Genomic DNA, 17,235 nt, shown 5'->3' with positions numbered 1-17,235 from the left:
TCCTTTGGGGCAGGGGCTGGGGTTCGGGATGGAAACATCCGAAATACGGTGGTGGGAAGGTGGAATGGCGGTGGGATTGGTGTTCGAATATTCACAAATCACACGAATCACGAAATCCCGTTGATTGTCGATTTCTCGAGCGGGCTCAGTAATGTCTCCATTCGTCCTGTCCCTGAGATTTTAGAGGTCTCTCTCCACTCGGCCTTCCCAAGGATGCCGCATTGGAGGCTCTTTCAGGGTCAGGGGAATGAGACCCAGCTTGTTGCTGGCTTTGGCATATGGATACACCATGGGAAGCTTTCGAGGCTGTCCCATGTGGGCAGGAAATTCTCAGTAGCTTGCGAGTTTCTCCCAGGGGGAGAGTAGGTTATAAGATATCTTCTGGGAGCTCGCTTTGAAGTCTCTGGATGTTGGCTGTTGATGGGATTACACACACCTGGGTTCCTCTGCCGGTACCTTCATGTGTGAACCTTGTCCAAACATGTGGGGAGGGGCCTTGAGCATGGCTGTGGCTAGGTTCCGGTGTTCGAATAATATAATCAAATGGTGTGAACTACTTTATAAAATTAAAATAATAATAATAATAATAATAAAAGATTGCCCCCTTTAAACCGTCACTGCATCCGAGCTCACGTGGGCGTCCTTAGACTGGGTGGAGAAATCATGGCATACGGCAGGTATTCAGGGTGTCTGGGCTGCCTGCAGGGCGGTGACAGTCACCGCCCGTCCTTTCACCTGTACCCCCGAAGCGTTTTCAAGCCAACCGGAAATCAAGGAGGTAAAGAGACTTTCTCTCTCCCGGAAAAATCCGGAGACGGAGCGGAAGGGCAGACAAACCCCATGTTTCCTTAGAGTAAGTGGGCTGGGTGGGGGTCGCCCCAGTTCCTCCCCAGGCAACCCCTGAAACCACAGGCTGAGCCCTGGGGTCCAGCCCTGGGATCCTCTTGCACCCCTGGAACGGGTCTAGCTTGACATCAGCGGCTCAGAGCCCACCGCCTCCAGGCTGCGGGTGGTTCTGCCCACCCCGTGCTGTGCTCATTTGGTTTCGGATGCTGACCCCACCGGGGGGCGGTGCTAGAGGAGAGCATGTGACCTGAGCATGACCAATCGGAGACGGAGTCCCCGTCCTAGCCTGTGATAGGCTTGCGTGCCGTCAGGTGACCCAGGGCCAGCCAATGGGAGCCCGACCTGGGACCTATACCGGAACTGCTGGGAAAGTGGAAGCTGCTCCCGACAGCGCTTGTGCATCACGTGGGCACAGAGCCGTGAGAAGCACGTGGAGGAGATGCAGAATCCTGGCAGCTGTCCCAGCACCCCGCCCGGAGCCCTGGGCTGTTCGTTTACGGGAACCAGTAATTTCTCCCCTATGCTTTACGCCAGTTGAGTTGAATCAGTTGTAGCCAAAGGAATCCTGATTGGCACCAGCTGGGGAGACAATAGAGGTGCCACACCAGCGAGCACAACTGCTACCGGTGCCAGCCCCAGCATGGCACCCGGGAGCTCCCAGCTAGGCTGCAGCTACCGTTTCCCACCCTGGATGCTAGGGGCCACGGCTAGGAATGAAATCTCCTCCGTTCTGTTTGTCTTGCATCAGGGTTGTGCTGAGACCCTGGTAACCTTACGTTCCTTCTGTCTGCTTTCCTGGGTGGCATCTGCTGTGTGCGCCTGTGATGCACCTCAAGGAGAGCTGACCTCCCCTGCCTCTGGGGCTCCCACACCCGCGACCACACACGGAGTATTCCTGGCTCTGTGCTCATGGATCACTCCTGGCAGACTCAGCGACCATCTGGGGGGTCAGGGATCAAACCTGAGTCGGCTGCATGCAAGGCAAGAGCCCGTACATTACTGCTCAAGCCCTCGGGTTCCTTTTGCAGGTAAGGAGTCACAGAGAGGTGAGAGGACTCGTGTACAACTTCCCAGCTCACTGGGAGCCTATTTTCCAGGTGGACACTTGCCTTGCTCCCTCCACCCCAGAGCCATGGGGAGGTCCAGTGGCCGCTGAAACCAGGCATGTGGGGAGCAATCCATCCCGAAACTAAAAAGCTTGAGAATGAATACACATACCACGTTAACACCAGGTCGAGAAGCTGAGCTTTTAATGCCCCGATTTTCCTTGTTCTCCAGGCAGACTGGGGCAAAGCTGGAGCTTCTGGCTTTGGTTATGTGGAGAAGGAGGGGCCGGCTGCTGAGGCGGTTCAGTTCCCGTGCCCCAGGTCCAGCCAGCTTTCCGGCAAGGACCCTTGGGAAGGTGCTGGTGGCATTGAAGACAGGCTTATCTGCAAGTGAGCTGAAGTCCTGGACTCGGGGGTGAGTGAGCTGGGCTCTGGGGACTGTGAACATCCCCAGGCAGGCCAGAGGGATTCTCGCTCTTTGTTTCTAAGCTCTTCTGGACCAGGGTGATATCAGGAACTTGGTGCTCCCTTCAAGGTGAGCAGGAAGCAGGTGGTTTCCAAAGGCTGAGAGAAGGCCCGTCTCTTGACAGGTCCCGTTGGACGGGGGGAAATAGCCTGGACTCCCCCCTCTGAGGTGAGACCCAGAGCCTTGACCCCAGCTCTAGGGCCTGCTGTTGTTTCTCCAGTCCTGTTGGTCGAATTCCCTGACTCACCCTCCCTGAGCCTGGCCTGAAGCCCGTGTCTCGGCTTGACCCCGGCTAACATGAAAAACAGCTGAGGATTCTGCCTTGGGGCCTTGTCCAATTGCAAATGAACTATTTGGGGAGGTGATGAAGAAAACAGAGTAGACAGATCACGGTGATTATTTCTCAGTATATACAAATGTCCAACCCTACAACATACACCTATAGTTATATAACATTGTCTGTCAGTATTCCTCAGTTAGAAAAAAAACTGTGGGGGCCAGAGTGATAGTGCAGTGGCAATCACAGCCACTTGCTGTGGCTGGCCTGGGTTCAATCTCTGGCACCCCAAGCTCACCAGGAGTGATTCCGGAGCACAGAGCCAGGAGTTTCCAGGTGTGGCCCCCAACCCAAAAAGAAATAAAAATATTTTAAAAATCATTCAGAGGTGATCAGTGATGAATTATATTGATACTATTTGTAATGTTAACTGAAATCTGTACAACTATTTACCATTTACAATGTGCTTAACCAAATGCACACACACAGACACACACACACACACACATTTATTCTCTCACTTGAACATCACAGCAGCTGGGGGCAGCGGCGGTGGGGTTTGGGGGTGCCCTTGTGCAGGGGAAGGAAGTGGGGGGGTCTGGCTCGTGGTTACAGTCCAAGGACGTGTTGCTGCTGGAAGGTGGTCTGGAGAGAGGGGGCACGCTCTCCCGTCCCCTCCGCCCTGTCATCCGCTCCTCCACTCACCCTTCTTTCATCCAGCTAGCAGTTATTAAGCACCTACTGTGTGCCCCGCTCTGGGCTAGACATCCTCCCTCAGCGCTTAGGGATGCTCTTCCAGGAAGTTGTGCTCCTGAGAGGGGAGTTGGTGGGGGGTGGGGCGCAGACCCCACCAGCCCCGGGAACTCGGCGCACAGGATCAGACCAGCCCCAGCAGGTGTGGAGCCTCATGTTTCTTCTCCCTTTTTCTCCAGACTTGGGGAGCCTGTGCCACCTGTGTTGACAGGCACGGCTGCCAGGGGCGGCTGGGGCTGGGGTGGGGACCGGGGCTGGGCATCTCCTATAGCCGGGCAGGGTCCTGGTGGGGCTCAGGCCGGTGCCACCTGGCTGGTCTCTGTCTTGGAGACGGTAGAGGTCTCCTCTTCGCCGAACGGGCTCTTGCCACAGCAGAGGGTGGTGAGCATGCAGTTCCGGAACTGGAATGAGAGCAGAGGCAGGGGCCGGGATGATGTTGCAGCGGGGGGCGGGGGGGCATTTGCCTCGCACACCTCCGGCCTGTGTTTGATCCCCGCATCCCACCTGAGCACCGCCAGGAGTAATTCCTGAGTGCAGAGCCAGGATTAAACCCAGCGCTGCAGGGTGGGACCCCCCAAGCCAAAAACAAGGGTGGGGGGGGCAGAGTCAGGGTGCCCAGCAGAGCCAAGGGTGAGGCTCGCCTTTCACACCCCTCCCACCCATCTCCCAGGAGGGAACCTTGAGCCAGTGACCCCCGCCCCCACGCGTAGACCGTCAGAGGAGACGGTCCATGATACCGTTCGAGGGCCAGGGGCTCTGCCCATGCTCTCATTGCACGTGAGAGCCGGGGGTTCCCTTTCCCCGGGGGGAGACACATGCTCAGAGAGCAGGCATTGCCCAGGGCCCCACCGCAAGGGCCGGAGCCAGGATTTAAAGTCTGATGCAGGGGCTGGAGTGATAGCACAGCGGGGAGGGTGTTTGTCTTGCACGTGGCCAACCCGAGTTCGATTCCCAGCATCCCATGTGGTCCCCTGAGCACGGCCAGGGGTAATTCCTGAGTGCAGAGCCAGGAGTGACTTCTGAGCATCGCTGGGTGTGACCCCAAAAGCAAGAAAAAAAAGTCTGATGCAGACTCAGAGGCCAGATCCCCACCCGAGCGCTGGTTCTGCAGAGAAGGAGCCGCCGTGGGAAAGGAAGGTTCTAGCCCTTCGTCCCTCAGGCCAGACTCTCGCTCCCTGTTCGGCGTTGCAGAAACTTGGGGTGTTGACTCTCTACTTTTAAATTCAGGGGTGGTGGTTTGAGCCACACCTGGTGGTGCTCAGTGCCTGGGGGTCTCTCCTACTGGTGCTTGGGGGACTGTGCAGTGTCAGGGATCAAACCCCGGCCTTCCGGGGCCGGAGACAGAGTACAGCGGGGGGAGGCACTTGCCTTAGAAGTGGCCGACCCGGGTTCAATCCCCAACACCACATCTGGTCACCTGAGCCAGCAGTGATCGTTGAGCACAGAGCCAGGAGAGAACCCTGCGCACCGCCCAGGCCTCCTGCAGGAATTCTCTCTCGCCCCCAGCCTCTGACTCCAGAGCCCCGGGGACCAGTGCCTGGCACCCCGCTCCCCCACGCGCAATCTCCCGAAGCCCCTGCAGGCGTGATCCCTGAGCACAGAGTCAGGAGCAAGCCCTGAGCACAGCTGGAGCTGGCCCCCGAGAAAACAAAACCACAAAGAGGAAGTGCACATTCCCGGGCCATCCGCGCTCCGGATCCCCAGTGGGGCCGGATGCCTCGGAGGTCCCGGGGGCCCTGACTCCCCCCCACCCCCGCCTCCCTGGAGGGTGGGCAGGCACCTGCTTGTTCATCATGATGTAGATGACGGGGTTGTAGATGGAGGAGGACTTGGCGAAGAACGCCGGCAGCGTCATGAACGTGGGCCCGAAGTCGGAGCCCTGGTGGGTGAAGATGTACATGGCCACGCTGGCGTAGGGCAGCCAGCAGATGAGGAAGGCGACGACCATGAGGATGACCATGCGCGTGACCTCCTTCTCGGCCTTCTGGGTGGTGGCCGACTCCTGCTGCTGGGCCGCCGCCTGCGGGGACACGGGGCCACTGTGCTGACCAGGCACCCCCAAACCCCCAGGTACGGGGCCTGCTGTGCCAACCAGGGACCCCAAACTCCCAGGTACGGGGCCTGGTGTACTGAACAGGGACCCCCAAACTCCCAGGTACAGGCTTGCTGTGCTGAACAGGGACCCCAAAACTCCCAGGTACGGGGACTGCTGTGCTGACCAGGCCCCCCAAACCCCCAGGTACAGGCCTGCTGTGCTGACCAGGCACCCCCAAACTCCCAGGTATGGGGCCTGGTGTACTGACCAGGCACCCCCAAACTCCCAGGTATGGGCCTGCTGTGCTGACCAGGCACCCCCAAACTCCCAGGTATGGGGCCTGGTGTACTGACTAGGGACCCCAAACCCCCAGGTATGGGCCTGCTGTGCTGAACAGGTACCCCCAAACCCCCAGGTACCCCCAAACCCCCAGGTACCCCCAAACCCCCAGATACCCCCAAACCCCCAGGTACGGGGCTGATGTTCTGACCAGGCACCCCAAACTCCCAGGTATGGGGCCTGGTGTACTGACCAGGGACCCCAAACTCCCAGGTATGGGCCTGCTGTGCTGACCAGGGACCCCAACCCCCCAGGTACCCCCAACCCCCCAGGTACCCCCAAACCCCCAGGTACCCCCAAACCCCCAGGTATGGGCCTGCTGTGCTGACCAGGCACCCCCAAACCCCCAGGTATGGGCTGCTGTGCTGACCAGGGACCCCCAAACCCCCAGGTATGGACCTGCTATGCTGACCAGGCACCCCCAAGCCCCCAGGTACGGGCCTGCTGTGCTGACCAGGGACCCCCCCCACCCAGTGAGAGGCCCCAGCACCCAGCACGCTCAGTACCTCCTTGACGGTGAAGACCAGCTGCCCGTAGCAGAAGAAGATGATGAACATGGGGATGGAGAAGTGGACCACGAACATGTAGATGACGAAGGACTCGTTGTTGATCTCGGGCTTCGGCGTGTAGTAGTCGATCCCACACGAGCACTGCAGGCCTTCAGGGATGTACCTGCGGCACCGCCCGAAGACAGGAGGGGACCTAAGTCCACATGCGAGGCACCTGGGGACAGGCCAGGCCCTGCCCGCCTCGGGAAATGGGGACGCAAGGCAGGCCTGTGGCTCTGTGACACGGCAGGTCCCTCGGGCTGCCTGCGTCCCGCCTCGGTCTCACCCCGTGGGCCGCCAGGGCCCTGCTCCCGTCCTCCCTGCACCCCGCCCCCAGCCCCATCTCCCAGCTGCTGGGGGGAGGGACACGCCTTCACCCACCGAGCGGCCAAGGACAAAGGCCTTTACCCAGGGCGGGGAAAGAGTTCACGGCTGGTGCTCACGACCTACACGCTCTGGGTGCCAAGTGTGACCCCAGGACCACATGTGCCCCCCAGACACCCCCCCAACACCACACTGGCCCGGTGTGAAGCATCAAGCCCAGCATCAGGCCTGCACCTCTGGGCCCATCCCCGTCCGGGTGGCTCCTGGGCCCCAAGGCGGGGAGCCTGGGCGGGGAGAGGAAAAGGAGAAGAATTTCCCAGGCCTAAGAGGGGCAGCGGGAGTCTCTAGCAGTTTCTAGAACCAAGAGGTCCCTGAGGCATGTGGTTGGGTTTTTCCGTGACTAAGGGGGACCGTGACGTGGGGCCTGGAAGACCAGGGAAGGGGCGGGGGCTGGGGGGGTGATGAATCAGGGAGCACCGGGGCCAGAGAGGAGGACGGGGGAGGCAGGGCGGGCACCCGGCCTGGCAGCAGGGGCCGGGCCTCAGGTGCCCTGCCCAGAGTCACTTCCAAACTCGGGTCCCCTCGTGCTCCTCCCAGACCCCGGCCTGGGTGCTGCTGGGGACCCGGCTCCCCAAGGTCACGGGAGCCGCCCTGGCCCTGAACCAAAGCGGATTGTGGCCTGGCCCTGGCTTAGGTGGGATTAGGGCCCCTGCCAAGGTGAGGGGTGTGGGGGCCAGGCGGGGGGGGGTGTGGGGGCCAGGTGGGGGATGTGGAGGAACCTGGCCAACAGTGGAACAAGAGGAAGGGCTCAGAGCTGGCCCTTGAATGGACTGGAGGTCCCTGGACTCAATGGTGGAAGGAGCTGACTGTGTCATCATCTGATGGACCATGTCCAGTAGGCACCTCAGCATGTGCCAAGGCCCTGGGGCAGGTGCTGTGGCTGAGACTGCCCACCTGAATTTCTCCAGCTGTTTGCTCAGAGACGGGGCCAGGCTCGGGGTGTGGGGGCCAGACGGGGGTGTGGGGAGTCCTGGACTCTCCTCAGCAGGGGCTTGCAGGGAACCCCCACAGCGGCGCCCCTCTCCTCCCCCTCTGCTGGGACCTCAGGATGGGAGCTGGGCCCCTAGAACCAGGCGGTACTAGGCGGAGTCTTAGCCGGGAGGCCCCCCAAGGCTCCCCGAGACCCTTCCCTTCTACTGGGCGCCGTTACCTGGACCAGCCGACGAGGGGGGGCGCGGCGCAGGCCAGGGCCATGACCCAGGTGACGGCGACGCCTATGATGGCGTGGTTCTCCCCGAAGCGGAAGTTGCTCATGGGCTTACACACCACCACGTAGCGCTCGATGGCCAGCACCACCAGGGACCACAGGGCCACTTCTCCTGCAAGGCGGGAGCAGCTGGTCACTGGGCGCCCCCAGGACCCCGTGTGCTGTGGGCGGGGCAGCCAGGACAGGCTCCGCCCTGGTGGGGGCAGAGTAGCCGCTGGAAGCGGGGTGAAGGCGGACCCCGGTTCCTGGGGACAGGAGGGGCGGGGCTCGTGTCCTCCCGGGGGCAGGAGACGCTCAGGCACAGGGCACAGGCTTTGCACAAGGCACTCCCGGGCTCCATGGGGCACCTCCAGAAACACGGCCCTGAGCACGGAGTCACGAGCACAGTGGGGGGTGGCTCGAAACCGAACAAACAAAGGTGCAAAGTGGCCAGAGGTGGCGGCCGGGCTGCCTAGGGCAGCGCTTCTCCTCCCTGGGGGCCACCCCACAGGGTCCCCCCGTGCGGGAGCAGGCGCCCTTCAGGGCACTCGGGGTCACCACCCGCCGTGTGACCGGCTTCTCCCCGCACTGACCCCGGAGCACTGAAGCCTGGGGGTGACCGGGTTCCCAAGAACAGGGCTCTGGGGGGGAGGAGGTGGTGGGGCCCTGTGCCCCCAGTCAGACCCCCCTAGTCATGTGCCCCCGGACCTGGATGGCCGCACCCCTGCCCTGTGGCCCTTTCCTCACCAGGCCTCGGTCTCACCCCCCGGGCCTGTTTCCCACCACACGTGACGGCGCTTTCCGAGCTCCGCGCTCACCGGGGCTGGGACACGGCCAGTTGTGGCCGTCTCAGGCTGCGGGCCCCCATCCCAGGGGCCTGTTTTGTCACTTCTGTCCCTGGCCCCGGGCTGGAGCGATAGCACAGCGGGTAGGGCGTTTGCCTTTCATGTGGCTGACCCGGGTTCGATTCCTCCGTCCCTCTCGGAGAGCCCGGCAAGCTGCCGAGAGTATCCTGCCCGCACGGCAGAGCCTGGCAAGCTCCCCGTGGCGAACTCAATATGCGAAAACCCAGGAACAATAAGTCTCACAATGAGAGATGTTACTGGTGCCCGCTCAAACAAATCGATGAGCAACAGGATGACAGTGACAGTGGCAGTCCCTGGCCCCGGTGCTGGTCTAGTCTGGCCCAGCTGTCCCGCTGGATGTGGGCTCGAGGCTCCTCTCTGCCCCTGTGCCACTGTAGCCCCCACAAGGCCTGCTGTGACCCGCCCCCCTCGTGGCAGAGCAGGACCTGGGCAGCCCCCAGGGGCCCGGACCGTGTCCAGGGCCGCCCCTTCCTCACCCCACCTCCTCTCCCTCCACCTCTGCCCAGCTTGGCGTCGCCGAGGGTGGCACAAGTGAGGCCTTTGGACCGTGCCCGTGACCGCCACCCCGGGCCTGGGGCTCTGCCCTCCCCCGGGGAGGGCCCCACGGCGGTGCCCCCGGCTCCTACCCCCCAGCGTGGCGAAGAAGCCCTCCATGTTGCAGCCCGTGGGCCCGAAGACGAAGTAGCCGTGCAGGGAGGTGTAGAGGGTGGTGGTGAAGCCGCCGAAGACCATGAAGAGGTCGGCCAGCGCCAGGTTGAGCAGGATGTAGTTGAGCGGCGTGCGCAGCTTCTTGTGCTGCACCGTGACGTAGAGCGTGAGGAAGTTGATGGGGAAGCCCAGCACGATGAGCAGGAACATGTAGGCGGCCAGCATGGAGAACTGCCAGGGCTCGGCCAGGTAGTACTGCGGGTACTCGAAGGGGCTGCGCACCACGCCCGTGCGGTTGGAGAAGGGCACGTAGAAGTTCTCGCCCTCCGTCCCGTTCATGGCTGCGGCCGGCCGCCGGCCTCGCCAGCTGCTCCCACCCGAGCTCGGCCGCGGGGGCTCTGGCTGTCGCCCCCCCCCACCCGGCCCTTATGAAGGGCCCAGCCCGCCCCCCTCCCCGAGCGCCCCGCTGAGTCAGCGGGCCGGAGATTGGGGTTATTGATCATACTAAGCCCCACGGCGTTCGTTCGAGGGAGCTAATTGGCTTCCGAGGGGGCCAAGGTGACTCCCGGTGGAGGGGATAGGGCTGGGGACCCCAGGGAAGGGAGCAGGGAGTGCTCGGGGCTTCTCTCCCCCCCCAAGCCCGCCCCTCTCCCCCTGGGCCCTGACTGCCCCAGGGGCTGGCTCTCCCTTGCCCTCTCTCCCCAAGACTTTCCTCACAGACGCCCCTGCGGGCCTTCCCGGCTCCACAAACTGAGCATGGGTGGGCGGGGGTGGTTCTGTGGGTCCCAGACGCCCCACCCCACCCCAGAAAGGAGCCCCCGGCACCGCCCCACAGGCACTCATTGCTTCAGGCAATTCTGTGCGGGTCTGGGAGAAATACGGCTATGAGGCTGAAGGTGGGCTTTGGGGGCGGGCAAGGGGAACAAGCCCCACCTGTAGGAAGTGTCTGGGGAGGAAGAGAGGAACCTGGCCAACAGTGAAACAAGAGGAAGGGCTCAGAGCTGGCCCTTGAATGGGCTGGAGGCCCCTGAACTCAGTGATGGAAGGAGCTGACTGTGTCATCGTCTGATGGGCCATGTCCAGTAGGCACCTCAGCATGTGCCAAGGCCCTGGGGCAGGTGCCGTGGCTGAGACTGCCCACCTGAATTTCTCCAGCTGTTTGCTCAGAGAGGGGGCTCCTTCCTCAGCCCACCTGAGCCTGCCTCCTGACCACTGTCTGCAGGTAAAAAGCATGAGCACAGGGGATGGTGGAGGCCAGCAAGTGAAGGTTATCAGCACGGTCAAGGTGCTGGGCTCAGTGGTCAGGCTGGGCTGTTGCTAATAAGGTTCAGTGGAAGGTTGGTTCCACATGGATCCTGGCCGCCGGGAGAGAAGATTGGACCCCCAGACCTGGTGCCCAGCTTCTTAAATGAGGAGTCGTGGGGTGGGTTGCAAAAAAAAAAGGGAGGGGGAATAGTAAAATGTTTCCAAAAGTTCAATGACCAAAACTGAATTCAGATTTTTTAATTTTAATTCATCCTGAGTTTTAGATGTTTCTGGTAGCCAGGGCCCACCCTGCGCTGCCGGTAAAAGGGGGTTATGAGCAGACGCTTAAGCAAGCACTGACCCAAGCCCTTGACCCCCGACCTCAGCACCCTCCTGTCGCATCCCTGTGCTGACGGGGGCCGGGCCTTCTTCGTCCCCGCTGCGTCCCTGCGTTCTGTCCTTCTCCCAGGTTGCAGCACGAGAGAGATCTCTGTCTGTCCTGCTCCCTGCAATCGGCCCAGGGCCTGCCCCTGGTGTGTCACTGCCTGTCCCCGAGAGGGCGGGCCCTGGTCCTACTTCTGCCAGACTGGGGTCACCCTGGCCTCCCGGGGCATGAGGCTGGGGTGACTGAACTCTACTCCCGAAGGTAGGACCAAGGATTTATTTTGTGGGGGGGGCGGGGCGTGGAGTGACAGTATAGGAGGTGGGGCACTTGCCTTGCTCAGGGCTGACTCAGTTTGATCCCTGGCCTCCATATGGCCCCCTGAGCACTGACAGGAGTGATCCCTGAGCACAGAGCCGGGAGTCAGCCCTGAGCACTTCCAGGAACAGCCCAAATACAAAACAGCAAAAAAAAAGGAAAATAATGTGTGGTGATGGGGGAGAAGATGCCCAGTGGCACTCATGGATCACCCCTGGCTCTGTCCCCAGGGGTCACTCCTGACTGTGCTTGGGGCTCGTTCCTGGGTCTCTGCTCAGGGCTCACTCCTGGCTCTGTACTTGGGGGCCACTCCTGGCTTGCTCGTACTTAGGGGCCACTCCTGGCTCTGTGCTCGGGGGCCACTCCTAGCGGTGCCGGGGGGACCATCTGTGGAGTTGGGCTTGGGACCAGGGTTACCCAAGCTAGAACTTTCTAGGCTCCTGGCGGCAACTGTGGGAGACATGGCAGCCGGGACGGGCGGCCAGGCGGCCCGGGAGCGTGGGGTGGCTTCCTGAGCTTGGGCCCCTGGGTCGGGCGGGCGCTGGATGTGAGGAGTGGCGGGGAGCGGGGCTCCGTCGCTGTGCTCACGGGGGTCCGGGCTGGCGCGGGGCTCGGGCTCCGCTGGCCAAGGAGGATTAGTGCTTAGCGGGGCGCACCCGGCTCGCTGCAGCTAAGCCCGGACCCATGCTGCTGGGTCAGCAGTCTCCCTCACCGCGGGCTGTCAGGTCAAGGGGGATGGAGAGGAGGCGGTGGCCACCTCCCCTCCCCTTTCTTCGTCCTCCTGCCCTCGGGCCCCTCCGAGGCCTCCCTCGAGCCCCCACTCCCCCGAGTCCAGAGAACAGCAGAGAGCAAGGCTGGGGTGGGGGCCGTGTCCCCGCCCACTTCGGGCGCTCTTGGAATTCTCTGAGAGAGGGGCTCACGGTGGGTGGGGGCCGGGGGTGCCGCAGGACAGGCCAGGGGGTCAGTAGCAGCTGCGGGAGCTACCAGCAGTGTGTGAAGGGTGCTGGGCCTCCCCCCCACCCTGCCAAGGATGTCCTGGAGCGAAGGGGACGGAGGGGACGGAGGACCCGCCAAGGCCAGATTGGAGAAGGCCAAGGCCACCCCTATCCAGAGGCGCCTCCTGGAGGTCTTGAGAGGAAGCCCCCTGGGCCGCCCCCTGCCACTGGGGAGGGGCACGAGAGCAGGTGTCTGCCTGCTGGGAGAGGCGCGAGGTGTAGATGGGAGGGCACGGGACATGCAGCGTCCGAGACCGGGCTGCAGCTAGGACACAGAAGCTCTGGCCAGGGGCTCTCCTGGGCCACCTTGGTCCCCTCTTCCTTCCTTCCTCCTCTCGAGAACCTGGGAAGACGTGGAGGCTGGAGGGTCAGAGTTCAGCATCAGGTCGCAGCCTGAGGTCCCTCCTGGCCAGCCCTGGGGGGGGTCAACCCCTAAACCTCGTGTCAGAGGGGATGGAGCTGGGGCTGGGGAGGGGCGTGCCCCAGCCAGGGGTGTCCTGGGTGATGCAAGCAGGACTCGGAGCCGCATTGTGAACGCTGCACCTGTCGTGGCTCCAGATACCTGTCGGGTGAAAGAGGAGGCTGTGTCGGGGCACCCGCGGGCTGAGCCATGAACGAGGGAAGCTGCTCTCGGCCTCGGCCTGGCACCTGCACCCGCGTCACGCTGGATCTCAGGCGGGCGCCTCGCCCTGCCTAGCCGGGACCATCTGATCTGTCACCGTGATTGACGCCTGTTGGTGGCAGAGGCTGTTTCCTCTCTCCCCGCTTTCCCAGCCATATGCAAATGATTTCAGTTCAAGTAACACGCTAATGGAACCCTAACACATTAATAAATGTTTAGCGCGAGAGAGAGCATGGCTGATCGTAAGTAATTAGACCCACGGCGGAGTTCTGTTGGCACAACTGTCTGGCTCCCTTTCTCCATTTTCCTCCATCGTCTCCAAAGAGATGCAGGAGGCGGGGAGCAGGCGGGCGCAGGGGGGCCGGGCCAGCCTGGGCACTCCCCGCTGGGCCCCGGCACCTCCTCTCCATGGGGAGCACCTGGTCAGCCCTGCCCACTTCCAGGTAAGCTGCAAAGCCTCAGCATCTGATCCCAGGTTCCGAGAGGCCCCAGCTGCTGGCAGGCCTTGGCCTGCAGCGGTACAGACGGATCCCGGCCTTCCTGCTGGGCTGCTGGGTTCGCGACCCCGCGGGCGTCGAGTAGCTGCTTGACCAGGGCTGGAAACCGCCTCCGGGCTGGCGTGGGCACGGAGACCACACATACAGCGTGGCTGCCACCGAGAAGGCCCTGGTGCGTGTCCGCTGTCTCTCCCACCCCCCTTCCCATCTGCTCCCCCACCTGTGCCTTCAAACCCCCGAGCCCCAGGACCTTACCTGGGTCCCCCTGGTGCAGGGGCAAAGCCTCAGGGCGGCCAGAGGCCTCGGTGGACACGGGCCGGGGGTAGGCTGCAGAGCCGGAGGCGGACATCTGTGCCCTGTTCCCCACAGCCAGGTATTGGCCACAGCGCCTCCCTGTTTGCCCAAACAAATACACACCCACTCCCCGGCCCATTCTCCATATTGCTGTTGCGATTAGATTAAATTTTAAGAGCACGCAAATGTAATGTTCCTCTCCGATGAAATTAGAAACAGGTGCACTTTTGCATAAGGAAATCAAGTCGCAGACAATATGAGGATTTGCTAAAATGCAGACACTGATGAAAATAAGTAGCCCTTTTATTTGTAATTATTGAGGCAATCTGTTCGAGGAGTGTACATGTTAATAGTCTGACAGATCCACCGAGCCTCTCAGAAAGTAACAGATATTTTTTTTTTTCTTAGAAAATATATGTACATTCCCTTCTCCATCCCTTGGTGCTATTTACAAGGCACGAAATGCCAGAAATAGGAATTCTGTGGCAACACCCGCGCCTCCCTAAAATACAGACTTCATCTGGGCAGAAAGACACGGAGCCGGAGTGTGGCAGCACGGGGGTGCGGGTGCTCACGGCCCAGGGTGTGGCACGGGCGCGGTCCGGGGCGCGGGGCTCACTGGCCCGGGTCGTCCTTGCGGTGCCGGCAGTACGGGCAGCACGTGTGCTGCAGCACCAGCAGCTCGTAGTCCTCCGAGTGGAACATCTGCGGGGCAGGGGCGGGCTGAGCTCTGGCCGCGGAGGGCCTGGCCAGTGGGAACAGACCCGGACGAGGACGGGCAGGAGCCCGGCGCCTCCTTTCCCTGGTGGCCCCTCTCAGTGGCCCGTCTGGGCATTATGGGCGGAAGGGCAGCCGAGGCCCCGCCCCCTCCTGCGGCACTGAGGATCCCTGGGGCTCCCCCTCCCCCCCACAAGGGAACCGTGACAGGAAAGGGGGGGTGCCCCCGGGTACCTGGAAGCAGGAGGGGCACACGGTGACGGCGGCGCCAGGCAGGAGCGAGCGGAAGTATTGCCAACGCAGGGGCCGCGGCCAGCGCTTGATGAGGACGTCCCGGCGGCTCATGGAGCGCAGCACGGCGCGGTTCACCACCACGGGCACGAACTCCGAGCCCCCCTGCTGCAGGGCGGGCAGACAGGCAGCAGGGGCCCGCGCCCCCTCCCCACGGGGCCCCCAGTCTCTGGGCTGACCAGAGACGTCCCCGGCCAGGAGCTAGGACAGAACTCAGCTGTGTTCCGCCCCCACCCGGGACGGAAGCTCGCACCCGATCCCAGCTGCCCCCACTCCTCGGCTTCCAGTGCTCGGGGGGCCCTCACCTCAAAACTCAGCTTTGCCGTGAAGGGGTCGCTGTCGCCCATGGTGTCCATGCTCTCGTCCAGCCTCAGAGTCTGGGAGTCTGGGAAATCTGGTCAAGGAAGGGGCTGAGGCTGAGGGGAACCGGCGCCCCCACCCGGGGTTTGATGCCCGGAACCATCTGCCCCCGTCACCCCCAGGCCCCACCGGGAGTGAGCCCTGAGCTCAGAGCCAGGAGGGATCCCTGAGCACTGCCGGGGGTGCCCTGACCAGCATCCTCGGGTGCCGGGAGACACAGCCAGTGGCGGCTCCTGACACACGCGGTCAGATTCCACAGGCAAGGGGCCGAGTTCCTGCAACTCCCAGCTCGGCCAGGGAGAGCTCCCGGGGTCCCGCCCCACCCAGGCGGGCGACCGTGGGTGCCGGTCCAGCGTGGCGCACGCAGTGTGGCCACTCGACAGCCCCGTCTTCCCACCACGTCCGTTTCTCCCAGAATGTGGCCCAGGGAGGAGTGGTCTGGGCCCGACCTGGTGGCATCCAGCCGCGGGGACTTGCGGGCACCGTGCTGACAGCCCAGATGACAAGTGAGGGCCCGGGCGTGGGAACAGAGTGCAGCACTGGGCCCCAGCCGAGGTGTGCCCGCTGGGCTCTGCCGAGGCTGACAGGGGGAGGCAGGGTTGGCCCCGCCCTGGGCAAGGTGGCCTGGGCAAGCGGCTGCAGGAAGCACCCACAGAGGAAGGAGCGGGAAGCAACCACGTGTGGCCTGGAGGAAGGGACCATCTGTGGCGGGGGGACGGGGTGAGGGACCATCTGTAGTGGCGGGGTGGGGGGGAGGGAACACAGAGACTGTGGCCGGAGGGAAGGGAGTCTGTGGTGGGGACCGTCTGGCCGGGTGTGTGGAGTTTCGTCCAAGGCTCAGTTGTGTGGCCTGCGGGGGGGGTCTCTGTCACCTCCGCATACATTGTCACTTGACCACGCCCCACAGGCATCGCCACCCACATGAGTGCCAAGGGGCTGCCCCCACCCCGGGCACTGCCGCCCGCCCTGCCCTGGTCCCATCCCACGGCCCAGGATACGGCTGCTCGTCACTTCCTGCCACTTGCTCTCGTGCTTCTGCGTCGGTGCCTCCAGGTCGATGAGGGCCACGGCCTCCTCGTCGGTGATGCCGTCCTCCAGGTAGAACTCCACCAGGTGCAGCACCTCTGCGGCACACGCACACAGCACAGCTCACCCGTGTAACGTGTGCGCCGACATGGGTGAGGACGGGGTCTCGGCTGCGAGGTCCCGCGGCGGGCGGCCGTTACTCACCGTAGGAGGAGGCGGAGAAGACGAAGGGCTGGCGGCAGTTGATGCAGACGTTGCCCAGGTTGTTGAGCAGGGGGTTGTTGGTGGAGCAGCGGTAGCACAAGGGCACCAGCTCCTGTGGACACAAGTGCCGCGCCGGCCCGTGAGCCCAGGAGGGAAGGGCAGCTGGGGCGCAGGGGCCGGCCCCCGACACCCGCAGGAAGGGCGAGAACCGAGGCCACTTCCCGGCTCCGGGTGGGCTCACTTGGCCCCACCGCCACATGTGGGGGGGCTCCTCCACACGTGGCCTCTGGGCCGAGGCGGTCAGAGGTCCGAGCTTGGGACAGGTGGGGCTGGGGGGCTGTCTCTGGTCCGTCTGTCTGGAGGGCTGGAGAACTCGGACTGGGCCGGGGCAGGACCTGGCCCAGCAGGAGGGTCCCAGGAGGGTCCCAGCCGGGGCTCGGCCGAAGCGAGCACTGCAGGCTGAGAGGAGATGAAGAAAGCTGGAAGGGGCTGGCAGGGTGGGAGGCGGCCGGGGGGAGGCGCCAGGAGGACCCACCTCACTGTCGTGGAAGGGCTTGGAGCGGATGGTCAGGCTGCCCAGCTCAATGCACTTCTGGAACTTGTCGGGGACCTTCAGGCCCTGCAGCTTGTCGTAGGTGTGCCGGGCCAGCTTGTAGGCGCCCAGGGCCTTGCTCTGCTTGGCCAGCGTGTACAGCGTCTTCCTGCCGGCCAGGGTTAAGGAAGGCGGGGCGAGCAGTGGAGCCGGGGGCGGGGGCGGGATCCAAGCTGATGTCCCCGGAGGTGAGGACCACAGAGGCTCCGTCACGTTTCTCCATTCTACCCACTGCGCCATGCCTGCCACTAGTCAGCTGCCATCAGCCGGCAGCTCTGTCCCTTATGGCCTGGTTGAG

The 17,235-nt window shown here is 63.1% G+C and overlaps 2 protein-coding genes across 4 annotated transcripts in view; both read right to left on the bottom strand.

Moving 5' to 3' along the window:
* Positions 1 to 3,681: 3,681 nt before the first annotated feature.
* RHO (rhodopsin) lies at positions 3,682 to 9,733 on the bottom strand. Its single transcript, XM_004613232.2, has 5 exons — positions 9,373 to 9,733; positions 7,845 to 8,013; positions 6,269 to 6,434; positions 5,169 to 5,408; positions 3,682 to 3,789 (listed from the first exon to the last, which is right to left on the bottom strand). The coding sequence occupies exons 1-5, from the start codon at positions 9,731 to 9,733 to the stop codon at positions 3,682 to 3,684; spliced, it is 1,044 nt and encodes a 347-aa protein (XP_004613289.1).
* Positions 9,734 to 14,032: 4,299 nt separating this feature from the next.
* The window catches only part of IFT122 (intraflagellar transport 122), a 66,684-nt gene continuing 63,481 nt past the window's right edge, over positions 14,033 to 17,235 (bottom strand). For 2 of the 3 annotated variants that reach the window (XM_004613182.3, XM_055136092.1), the window contains 6 exons: positions 16,881 to 17,046; positions 16,346 to 16,457; positions 16,114 to 16,239; positions 15,061 to 15,140; positions 14,699 to 14,863; positions 14,033 to 14,452 (listed from right to left, as the gene is read on the bottom strand). In XM_004613182.3, coding sequence (XP_004613239.2) covers positions 14,363 to 14,452; positions 14,699 to 14,863; positions 15,061 to 15,140; positions 16,114 to 16,239; positions 16,346 to 16,457; positions 16,881 to 17,046 — 739 coding nt within the window. In that variant the 3' untranslated portion in view covers positions 14,033 to 14,362. The remainder of the gene's footprint in view (positions 14,453 to 14,698; positions 14,864 to 15,060; positions 15,141 to 16,113; positions 16,240 to 16,345; positions 16,458 to 16,880; positions 17,047 to 17,235) is intronic. The other variant, XM_055136093.1, reaches the window with a different exon arrangement.

The sequence above is a fragment of the Sorex araneus genome, chromosome 4, assembly GCF_027595985.1.
Source record: "Sorex araneus isolate mSorAra2 chromosome 4, mSorAra2.pri, whole genome shotgun sequence".
NCBI lineage: Eukaryota > Metazoa > Chordata > Mammalia > Eulipotyphla > Soricidae > Sorex > Sorex araneus.
Note: the sequence above shows the minus strand (reverse complement) of the source record. Positions and strands in the feature narration are given on the sequence as shown.